This window comes from Sinohyriopsis cumingii, chromosome 8 (genome assembly GCF_028554795.1).
Source record: "Sinohyriopsis cumingii isolate HCF-2022 chromosome 8, ASM2855479v2, whole genome shotgun sequence".
NCBI lineage: Eukaryota > Metazoa > Mollusca > Bivalvia > Unionida > Unionidae > Sinohyriopsis > Sinohyriopsis cumingii.
Window position 1 is genome coordinate 10,451,997 of NC_142968.1, and position 12,073 is coordinate 10,464,069.

Below are 12,073 nucleotides of genomic sequence, written 5' to 3' on the forward strand. Positions count from 1 at the left end.
TCCCCAAGTGTTCTATTATACATCTGCCTTTCCCAAATGTTCTTTGATACATGTCTTTCCCCAAGTGTTCTATTATACATATGTATTTCCCAAATGTTCTTTGATACATGTCTTTCCCCAAGTGTTCTATTATACATCAGTCTTTCCCAAGTGTTCTATTATACATCTGTCTTTCCCAAATGTTCTTTGATACATGTCTTTCCCCAAGTGTTCTATTATACATATGTATTTCCCAAATGTTCTTTGATACATGTCTTTCCCCCAAGTGTTCTATTATACATCTGTCTTTCCCAAATGTTCTTTGATACATGTCTTTCCCCAAGTGTTCTATTATACATATGTATTTCCCAAATGTTCTTTGATACATGTCTTTCCCCAAGTGTTCTATTATGCATCTGTCTTTCCCCAAGTGTTCTATTACACATCTGTCTTTCCCAAATGTTCTATTATACTTATGTCTTTCCCAAGTGTTCTAGTATACATCTGCCTTTCCCAAGTGTTCTACTATACATGTCTTTCCCAAGTGTTCTATTATACATCAGTCTTTCCTAAGTGTTCTGTTAAACTTCTGTTCCCAAGTGGATACATCTGATGTTAGCAAACCATGCATCATAATTATTCTAACATGAAGAGTTAATGGATAAAAAACTAGGAAAAAAAGTTGTATACAATGACAAAAAGCTTTCTTCAAACATTACGTGCAATTCCAGTGTTGAAGTCACAATCATGAATGATATCATCCTGTTTCAAGAGATATGGTCAATACACACATGCTACATGAATGTATATACTAGTTTGAAAAGTGTTCAATGTTTTTTTTCATTCTTCCATGAACTGTCATCTACAAACTTCCAAAGCTGATACAGTATTGCTAGGCCAAGATTTAGACAACTAGAAATCATAAAGTAAACTCTCAACCATGTCTAGGCAACCATCATCCCTTACACTTGCTGACTGAGGACTTGAACCCAAGACCAAAGAAATGTAAAGAAAGTTTAATAAGAGTGTATTTTCTAAGCCTCATAGTTTATGGTACAATTAACAAATTAATCAATATAAACAAGCCTATTCACTAGCATAGCACCTGAATGACCAAAAAATTTTCATTTGAAAATAATACAACTTTACTAAATGGACCTTCTATAAAAAGTTAGGTAAGTTATTTTAACTGAATTTAAACATTTTCTACAATGGAAAATACGCAAGTGTCAAACCACCTGTGTATGCTCCAGTCACACAAGATATTAAGCACAAGATGTCTGTATTTAATGGTCAACATGTATTAACAAGCTGGCAAGCAGACCAAATTAAACATCAACTGACATATTCTGGTCTGAGAAAATTTGGGTTTCATTAATCAATGCAAACATTATGAAATACATTTTCAGCACAATTATTTCTTGATTCTAAAACCTTGTATCCACTTACTTTGTCTATTGATTCTAAAATCTTGCATCCACTTACTTTGTCTCTTGATTTTAAAACCTTGCATCCACTTACTTCGTCTATTGATTCAAAAACCTTGCATCCACTTACTTCGTCTATTGATTGTAAAACCTTGCATCCACTTACTTCGTCTACTGATTCAAAAACCTTGCATCCACTTACTTTGTCTCTTGATTTCAAAACCTTGCATCCACTTACTTTGTCTCTTGATTTTAAAACCTTGCATCCACTTACTTCGTCTATTGATTCAAAAACCTTGCATCCACTTACTTCGTCTATTAATTCAAAAACCTTGCATCCACTTACTTTGTCTTTTCATTCAGCATCGCAAGGTAGAGATTGATGAGTTCCAGGTAGCTGGTTGGAGTGGTGTAATACTTCCTCTTTAGCTCGGCATAAAATCGATCTGCCATTGTGCTGACACTGGTATGAATCTCCACACACATCTCTGATATTTTGAGCTGAAGTGGATGATCATTGTAATATAGACACATAAATTAAGATGGTTATTTATTCTTGCCACATCCTAATCACAAATACATTGAAAAACTGCAAACCTGAATTTTTTACAATCATAAAATTCCCATAAATTGAGTAAATATAATGAGAATATCCAAATATGCATCATTTCAATGAAAAACTATATAAACTACATAGTGAGGTTGTGAGAATACAAAGAGGTTGCGAGAATTCAAAGAGGTTGTGAGAATTCAAAAACAAGAAATACAAATATGCAAACTGATAATGAGAAAACTGCAAAGACACATTGCAAAGGTGCAGATTTACTTTTCATTTTCTATCAATCACAGCAAACATAAACCTAAAGGCTACCACTAGCATCTTTCAAATATCTGAAAAGAAGCAAGCTGTACCAAAGACCATGCCAAATGAACAATGATAATTTGAGTTTATTGTTACAATAATAGTATCTATCATAACCCCAGTGGAACTGAAAGTTTGACTAGTGACAAATTAATCTGAAGTATAAACTATTAAAATTGATTTCATAAAACTTAGAAACATGGAAAATAATAAATTAATATTCAACGCTAACTTAATTCATAATGTTTAATTTTATCTGAAATGGGTTTTAATTCTGTGTTTATGCTTTCTAAATCAAATTTCCTCATACCGATGACAGCTGCAAATTAGATGGATTTTTTTATATCATTAAACAGAAACTTCATGCCACAAAGACATCTCTCTTGAAAGGATTGCAATGGCATGTCCTTTACATTTAGGTTCCTTTATATCAAAAAAGACATTTCTGTCCTTTACATTCAGGTCTGTTTATTTGGAAGAGTCTTCTAGAAATTTAATGTATTTATGCAAATAGCAGAACTTAAGTTACTTGAACTTGTTTTGACATGAGAGTTTTGATATTCAGGCCTGTATTTGTAGGTGTTAGAAAATACCTGGAGTGCACAACTGTATTGGTTTACATGAGTCAAATATTTGGATAATTAATGCTTTTACAGTTAAGGTTCTGTTTCATTTAAATGCACTTATATGCTACTTGCCACAACAATAAGTAGTAGATGCCAAAATAAAGATGTCACTAGCATGAAGGCATCTAGGAACAAGCTCAATTAGCCCTTTATTATATTTATGACACAGTATGGGGCTAGATGAAAGTTTTATACCATGTTATGGTGTAAATATAATGGGGCTAATCAAATGAAATAGTTTTATTCCATGTTATGCTGTAAATATAATGGGGCTAATCAAATGAAATAGTTTTATTCCATGTTATGCTGTAAATATCATGGGGCTAATCGAATGAAATAGTTTTATTCCATATTATGCTGTAAATATCATGGGGCTAATCGAATGAAATAGTTTTATTCCATGTTATGCTGTAAATATAATGGGGCTAATCGAATGAAATAGTTTTATTCCATGTTATGCTGTAAATATAATGGGGCTAATCGAATGAAATAGTTTTATTCCATGTCATGCTGTAAATATAATGGGGCTAATCAAATGAAATAGTTTTATTCCATATTATGCTGTAAACATAATGGGACTAATCAAATGAAATAGTTTTATTCCATATTATGCTGTAAACATAATGGGGCTAATCAAACGAAATAGTTTTATTCTATGTTATGCTGTAAATATAATGGGGCGCTAATCACATGAAATAGTTTTATTCCATGTTATGCTGTAAATATAATGGGGCTAATTGAATGAAATTGTTTTATTCCATTTATGCTGTAAATATAATGGGGCTTATCAAATGAAATTGTTTTATTCCATGTTATGCTGTAAATATAATGGGGCTAATTGAATTAAATAGTTTTATTCCATTTATGCTGTAAATATAATGGGGCTAATTGAATGAAATAGTTTTATTCCATTTATGCTGTAAATATAATGGGGCTAATCAAATGGATTTAGCTTCAGATGATATTTACACAATATCAATTAATATCTTGAAATCAAAACTGAAATCTTCTAGTTATACTTGTTTTACAAAGCACAACATCATTTTTTGGCAATAGAATGGATATTAAAGGCAAAATTAGGTGTCAAGTGTCATCATTAGAAAAAGAGTTCTACAGAAGAGTGAAAACACTGCATATGAGGACTTTTCATTCTGATACCTGGACAGCCACAGCATGAGCTGGTGGCATCCTTTAAAAAGTCTGGTTCTATTACCTTCATTTTGTCATCTCCAAGCTCCACGTTTTCAAAGAATGACTGGGACACACTCATTAAGGCTTCCCGTGGCCACTCTGTGAACCAGTCAATAGTGCAGCAGTTGACCAGAGATGGAAACATTCGGCAACGAGATCGGAAGGCACTTCCTACTGGGCTCATACACAGGACAATATGAAGGTTGTTTCTAAAATTCAATAACATTAAAAGTAAGAAACAAAACATTTTCGTCTGTGATGAAAAACAAAAATAGAGCAGATTTCTAAAACGAATTGTAAATCACAACATTTTTTTAAAGTATAAAATTAACTTTTCTGAAATGAGTGAGCAAGAACAAGCAAAAATTGATAAATTTACAGCATTGCCTAAACTTTAATGAAGTTATAATTTATTAATTTTGATTTCAGTCATTTAAAAGTATCCACTGAATAAAAATATAAGGAATTAATTTAGTAAATTATAATTTTCAGTGCTTTTTCTGCTGACATCCACTCACCTAACCCTGTTGATGCAGAAGTCATAGATGAGCTCCCGATTGCCTTCTGGGATCCCAATTTCCTTAGCAGCTGGTCGACATCCAATGATCAACTGTTCATATTCCTCAGGCTCAAACAAGTTTGGCACTTCACCAGAGTTTAGGATATTGTTTATGTCCTCCAGAAATTCCTCCACAACAATCTGCAAAAAAGTTACAGATGATGGGTCTAAGATCATAGTAGGGAATGCATATCTAACATCTGCTGTGTTAATATGTATTATTATATGCCTGTCTTACTATGGACTGTATGTTCTGGGCAAAGTGATAAGAATCCCTCAACCACCCATCATGGTTCAAGTTTTAGTTCACACTTCAAATGAGCCTCAAACAGCTTCCCCAAGAAAACCATCTCAGTCTATTACTACATTAACAAATATTCTGTCCTTCTTAAAACATGGGATAATTATTAATTCCATAATGAGTAACAATACATATCAAATGACTGATGTCAACAAACCTCTTGCAAATGAGACACTGTAAGATTTCCATGGCAATAACTATGCATTCAATGGCTCTAGATTTGTCAATGCAAACAGTAATGACAATACTAACAAAGTCAATGATGATTTACATGATTCAAGTAGAGCCAGATGATACTTATCTCCCTTGCTGACCCAAACTCCTTTAAGTGTTACACCAAGGAGTAAGATAAGATAAGAATAATTTATTTCAAACTACATCATCCATACATCTAAATTAAAATATAAAGTAAAAAACACTGTAAACATGAAAAATCATATATATCTTATGTACAAATATAGAGACACATCTACAACAATGGACTGTGTCCAGAATTGTTAAGAATGAAATTAAGTAGCCCATTTAAAGAGTAATTTGTTCCATCTGCTAATAATACAAAAATTTAAATGAATGTCATAGTTCCACAGAGATTTCAATTTACAGTTCATACTATTAGACATTCTTGTCATCATTGAGAATACATACTTTCTCCTTACTTCATCAAAACCGAATACATTATAATTTACAAACATGTTGGAGGCACTGTTCCATCTTGGAAGGCCTAATAGAAAATGAAGACTATTATTATAACCAATAAGTAGTTTTCTTTTCCTACCAACAACTTAAGAGGGAACGGTACATATATTGGACATCTTCTAATTAGAGGAATACAAACAAGTGAACTTGATCAAGTTTGATAGATAAAGAGGCTTGGTAGTCTATGTTTGTGATAGTATTATATGTAAACATAAGAAGATTTGGAAGTTAATAACTCTGAAAGCATGTGGTTAAATGTTTTTCCTTAAAAACAGCAAATCTCTAGTTGCTTGCTATTTCTGTATAAATATAAATTCTACAATACAACAGGGTAAAATATCTGAAATACACACTGAAAATGTTCTGAAAGAACAAAAGGAGGTAGTCCTCTTTAATGACATAACAAAAACTAAATAAATCCACAAATACAAAATTACTGGTTCAATTACATGGCCTCATTAAGAATGGGTCAGCATTAGAATAAACCAGCTCGGGTTGTCCAAGGAAAAATTTCAACACTGACAGACCATATTGATTCAAATTCCTGAGTAAATAGGGACAAAGGGAAAATGAAATATAAAGAAACAAAAAGGTGAGATTAAAAGAGAACAGTGCTTCCTTCTGGAAGCAATGGTAAATCGTTTGGAAAGATTGGGGAAATTGCTTGTTTGCACCTGTTGATGACCCATGGAAGTGCATGCACAATAGCAACATCTGTGCTTAAGTAAATGTTTGCCATTTTTAAAAATATGAATGTTTACTTTATAAGTGTTGTATCACCGTACAAGAAGGTATTTCAAGTTAAACTGCCAAATGGTGTAAGGGAAGGGATTGAAACAATCTGAAGCATTGTTATAGGTAATAAACACAAGAAAAAAAGCAGGTGTTGAATTTAATTGACCAAGATTTTTTATGATAACAGCATTTGGATAGCAGCATCTTTGAATTTTCAAAGATACTTGTATATGTAACTTTAGTGTACAAAAATAAATTTCCAAACAAACAGAAGGAGGCTAAAGTTAAACAGCTTGAAAAATCTGTCCTGCATGATGACATTAACAATTTTAGATCCATCGCAATCATCCTTGTCTAATACAAAATTTATGAAAACAATTTCATGATTCCAAACTGTTTTGTTTGATGGAAATAATCTATTGTATGGTACGAAATCAGGCTTTTGCCCACAGTCTATTGTTTGGTACCCTAGCAGGCTTTCACCCACAATCTAATGTATGGTAGACTATCAGGCTTTTGCCCGCAATCTATTTTATGGTAGACTATCAGGCTTTTACCCACAATCTATGTTATGGTAGATTATAAGGCTTTTGCCCATAATTTTTTTTAATGGTAGGCTATCAGGCTTTTGCTCACAATCTATTTTATGGTAGACAATAAGTTTTTTGCCCACAATCTATTTTATGGTAGACTATCAGGCTTTTGCCCACAATCTATTTTATGGTAGACTATCAGGCTTTTGCCCACAATCTATTTTATGGTAGACTATAAGGCTTTTGCCCACAATCTATTTTATGGTAGACTGTTAGCCTTTTGCCCACAATCTATTTTATGGTGGACTAAAAGGCTTTTGCCCACAATCTATTTTATGGCAGACATTAAGTTTTTTGCCCACAATCTATTTTATGGTAGACTATCAGGCTTTTGCCCGCAAACTATTTTATGGTAGACTTTTGCCCATAAATTTTTTTAATGGTAGACTATCAGGTTTTTACCCACAATCTACATTATGGTAGATTATAAGGCTTTTGCCCATAATTTCTTTTAATGGTAGACTATCAGGCTTTTGCCCATAATCTATTTTATGGTAGACTATAAGGCTTTTGCCCACAATGTATTTTATGGTAGACTGTCAGGCTTTTGCCCACAATCTATTTTATGGTGGACTAAAAGGCGTTTGCCCACAATCTATTTTATGGTAGACAAGAAGTTTTTTGCCCACAATCTATTTTATGGTAGACTATAAGGCTTTTGCCCACAATCTATTTTATGGTAGACTATCAGGCTTTTGCCCACAATCTATTTTATGGTAGACTATCAGGCTTTTGCCCACAATCTATTTTATGGTAGACTATCAGGCTTTTGCCCACAATCTATTTTATGGTAGACTATCAGGCTTTTGCCCACAATCTATTTTATGGTAGACTATCAGGCTTTTGCCCGCAATCTATTTTATGGTAGACTATCAGGCTTTTACCCACAATCTACGTTATGGTAGATTATAAGGCTTTTGCCCATAATTTTTTTTAATGGTAGACTATCAGGCTTTTGCCCACAATCTATTTTATGGTAGACTATAAGGCTTTTGCCCACAATCTATTTTATGGTAGACTGTCAGGCTTTTGCCCACAATCTATTTTATGGTGGACTAAAAGGCTTTTGCCCACAATCTATTTTATGGTAGAGAATAAGTTTTTTGCCCACAATCTATTTTATGGTAGACTATCAGGCTTTTGCCCGCAATCTATTTTATGGTAGACTATCAGGCTTTTGCCCACAATCTATTTTATGGTAGACTATCAGGCTTTTGCCCGCAATCTATTTTATGGTAGACTATCAGGCTTTTGCCCGCAATCTATTTTATGGTAGACTATAAGGCTTTTGCCCACAATCTATTTTATGGTAGACTATCAGGCTTTTGCCCGCAATCTATTTTATGGTAGACTATAAGGCTTTTGCCCACAATCTATTTTATGGTAGACTATCAGGCTTTTGCCTGCAATCTATTTTATGGTAGACTATCAGGCTTTTGCCCACAATCTATTTTATGGTAGACTATAAGGCTTTTGCCCACAATCTCTTTATGGTAAAGCGTCACTTTTTTTGCCCCAATCAATCATGTGCATCCGCTCATTAGTATGATTGAAAAATGGCTCACAGTTATATTAATGGAGATCTAAGGGGGTTTGTGATGGTTGATTACAGTGGATCATACTGATAAATTACACCCATTAAGGCATAGTAAAAAAAGACATTTTGAAACAGAATAAAATTTGGAATGCATAATGACACATTTGAAGTAAAACATGTCACCTATGGAGTACCTCATGGATCTATTTTAAGGGCCACTACTATTTTTAAGGGCCACTACTATTTCTAACTTTTATAAATGATCGAAATTTGCATTCAAAAAGTATTAAGGTTTTTCTTTATGCTGATGACACAATCTATTATTATGCAAGTTTATTTAAAAATAATGTTTAGCAGACCTAGACCTGGCACATTATGGTAACAGCATATCTGGGTTCATTCATTTTTAAAGTTGGACCAGACTAATGAACAAGGTCTAATATTATTTAACTCAGATTATCATTTTTCTAAGAGCCTCTGTTTAATACACAACATTTTGTCACCAAAGACCATCAATTATCATGTCTCAAAAAGTGAAATGAATAAAAACCAGTATATAATTGTAGTGTATTTCAGGCTCACCTTTGTGTCAGTAAATAAGTAAATAACTGTAATATTTTTCAGACTCACCTGTGTGTCAGTAAATAAGTAAATAACTGTAATATTTTTCAGACTTACCTGTGTGTCAGTAAATAAGTAAATGACTGTAATATTTTTCAGACTTACCTGTGTGTCAGTAAATAAGTAAATAACTAATATTTTTCAGACTTACCTGTGTGTCAGTAAATAAGTAAATAACTGTAATATTTTTCCGACTTACCTGTGTGTCAGTAAATAAGTAAATAACTGTAATATTTTTCAGACTTACCTGTGTGTTGGTAAATAAGTAAATATTTGTAATATTTTTCAGACTTACCTGTGTGTCAGTAAATAAGTAAATAACTGTAATATTTTTCAGACTTACCTGTGTGTCAGTAAATAAGTAAATAACTGTAATATTTTTCAGACTTACCCGTGTGTCAGTAAATAAGTAAATAACTGTAATATTTTTCAGACTTACCTGTGTGTTGGTAAATAAGTAAATAACTGTAATATTTTTCAGACTTACCTGTGTGTCAGTAAATAAGTAAATAACTGTAATATTTTTCCGACTTACCTGTGTGTCAGTAAATAAGTAAATAACTGTAATATTTTTCCGACTTACCTGTGTGTCAGTAAATAAGTAAATAACTGTAATATTTTTCCGACTTACCTGTGTGTCAGTAAATAAGTAAATAACTGTAATATTTTTCCGACTTACCTGTGTGTCAGTAAATAAGTAAATAACTGTAAAATTTTTCCGACTTACCTGTGTGTCAGTAAATAAGTAAATAACTGTAATATTTTTCCGACTTACCTGTGTGTCAGTAAATAAGTAAATAACTGTAATATTTTTCAGACTTACCTGTGTGTTGGTAAATAAGTAAATAACTGTAATATTTTTCAGACTTACCTGTGTGTCAGTAAATAAGTAAATAACTGTAATATTTTTCAGACTTACCTGTGTGTCAGTAAATAAGTAAATAACTGTAATATTTTTCAGACTTACCTGTGTGTCGGTAAATAAGTAAATAACTGTAATATTTTTCAGACTCACCTGTGTGTCAGTAAATAAGTAAATAACTGTAATATTTTTCCGACTTACCTGTGTGTCAGTAAATAAGTAAATAACTGTAATATTTTTCCGACTTACCTGTGTGTCAGTAAATAAGTAAATAACTGTAATATTTTTCCGACTTACCTGTGTGTCAGTAAATAAGTAAATAACTGTAATATTTTTCCGACTTACCTGTGTGTCAGTAAATAAGTAAATAACTGTAAAATTTTTCCGACTTACCTGTGTGTCAGTAAATAAGTAAATAACTGTAATATTTTTCCGACTTACCTGTGTGTCAGTAAATAAGTAAATAACTGTAATATTTTTCAGACTTACCTGTGTGTCAGTAAATAAGAAGACTGTGTGCTCATTTCTGACTCCCGCAAAATCATACAATTTCTTGATATCTTGATGGAATGCAGAGTAGTCATAACCTCTACTGAGTTCAATCTGGAAGCAGCGATAGCTACAGATGTGGGCACCCAACCTGGGAATATAACGCAGTTCGAGTTTATAACAGGATATGCCAATCCCTCAAACTGAATGGATCATAACTGTCATGGTTTTTTTTCTAAGGGCAATAAATCTAATTCGTATAACAAATGGGACAAGGTAGAGTGCAAACGGTATCCACTCACAACGAATTCCAATTACAAAAATCTGTTGGTGAGGTCTGGAGGAAAATGTACATAACAAAAAAGACTAGAAATATATTATTGTTCGACGAAATTTTTCATTTTCTATGTGTTCAAAAATACTGCCATTTCAATCTATTCCTACACAATAATCATCAATGTGTTAAAATTTGCTGTCATTTAACTTTCTGCTCATGCAATATAATTACCAACAAAAACCAGATCTGAATTTTTAAAATGCATATGCCACCAATGCAAATAAAAAACCAAGAAAAAAACAAAATATCAAAGATTTAAAAGAATTTGAAAAACTGCTATACTGGCATACAAATCTAAATAAAGTTATTAACATGTGCATATAAAATACACCAAATTTTGTTCTCAAAGAAAAGTGAGTTTAACAGGATAGACCTTTGGACAGATGATTGGACATGACCAAATTTATTTGTTGTTGTTGAGTGAGTTTAATAGAATAGACTTTTGGACAGATGATTGGACATGACCAAATTTATTTGTTGTTGTAGAGTGAGTTTAATAGAATAGATTTTTGGACAGTTGGACAAGACCAAATCAAGATGTCCCTGCTGCAGGTAGTGGGGACTAAAATATTACCATTATTCTATATTCTTTATCCTATATTATGAATTTACTCAGATCAATTTCATGAACAATCCATGTAAATATACTGGATTCATCGTGGCAATATTTAAAGAATTTTACTCAAGGACAGTGGTTTAATGTATCTATTTAACAACCTACCTTGTCAAAGATTGTTTGCCTGTTCCACCAACTCCAACAAGAAGGGCATTGCCTCTTTCTTGTCGAATCATACGAGCAATACGAGACACATGCTCTATAGCATCCATAAAAAAGACAAGTTTCATTTCCTTTGAAGACTGCATGTTGTAATCATCAAGATACTGAAATACAGATATGTCTTAATCATAAAGAAACTGAAATATAGACATGTCTTAATCATAAAGAAACTGAAATACAGACACGTTTTAATCATAAAGATACTGAAATACAGACATGCTGTAATCATCAAGATACTGAAATACAGACATGTTTTAATCATAAAGACCATGAAATACAGACATGCTGTAATCATAAAGAAACTGAAATACAGATATGCCTTAATCATAAAGAAACTGAAATACAGACATGCTGTAATCATAAAGAAACTGAAATACAGACACGTTTTAATCATAAAGATACTGAAATACAGACATGCTGTAATCATCAAGATACTGAAATACAGACATGCTGTAATCATCAAGATACTGATATACAGAC

The 12,073-nt window shown here is 32.5% G+C and overlaps 1 protein-coding gene across 3 annotated transcripts in view; it reads right to left on the reverse strand.

Moving 5' to 3' along the window:
• LOC149792967 (dynein axonemal heavy chain 6-like) overlaps positions 1-12,073 on the reverse strand; it is a 246,874-nt gene that overhangs the window by 68,572 nt on the left and 166,229 nt on the right. For all 3 annotated transcript variants that reach the window (XM_089966835.1, XM_089966833.1, XM_089966834.1), the window contains 5 exons: positions 11,537-11,697; positions 10,479-10,629; positions 4,604-4,785; positions 4,108-4,294; positions 1,753-1,907 (listed from right to left, as the gene is read on the reverse strand). In XM_089966835.1, the coding sequence (XP_089822961.1) occupies positions 1,753-1,907; positions 4,108-4,294; positions 4,604-4,785; positions 10,479-10,629; positions 11,537-11,697 (836 nt within the window). The remainder of the gene's footprint in view (positions 1-1,752; positions 1,908-4,107; positions 4,295-4,603; positions 4,786-10,478; positions 10,630-11,536; positions 11,698-12,073) is intronic.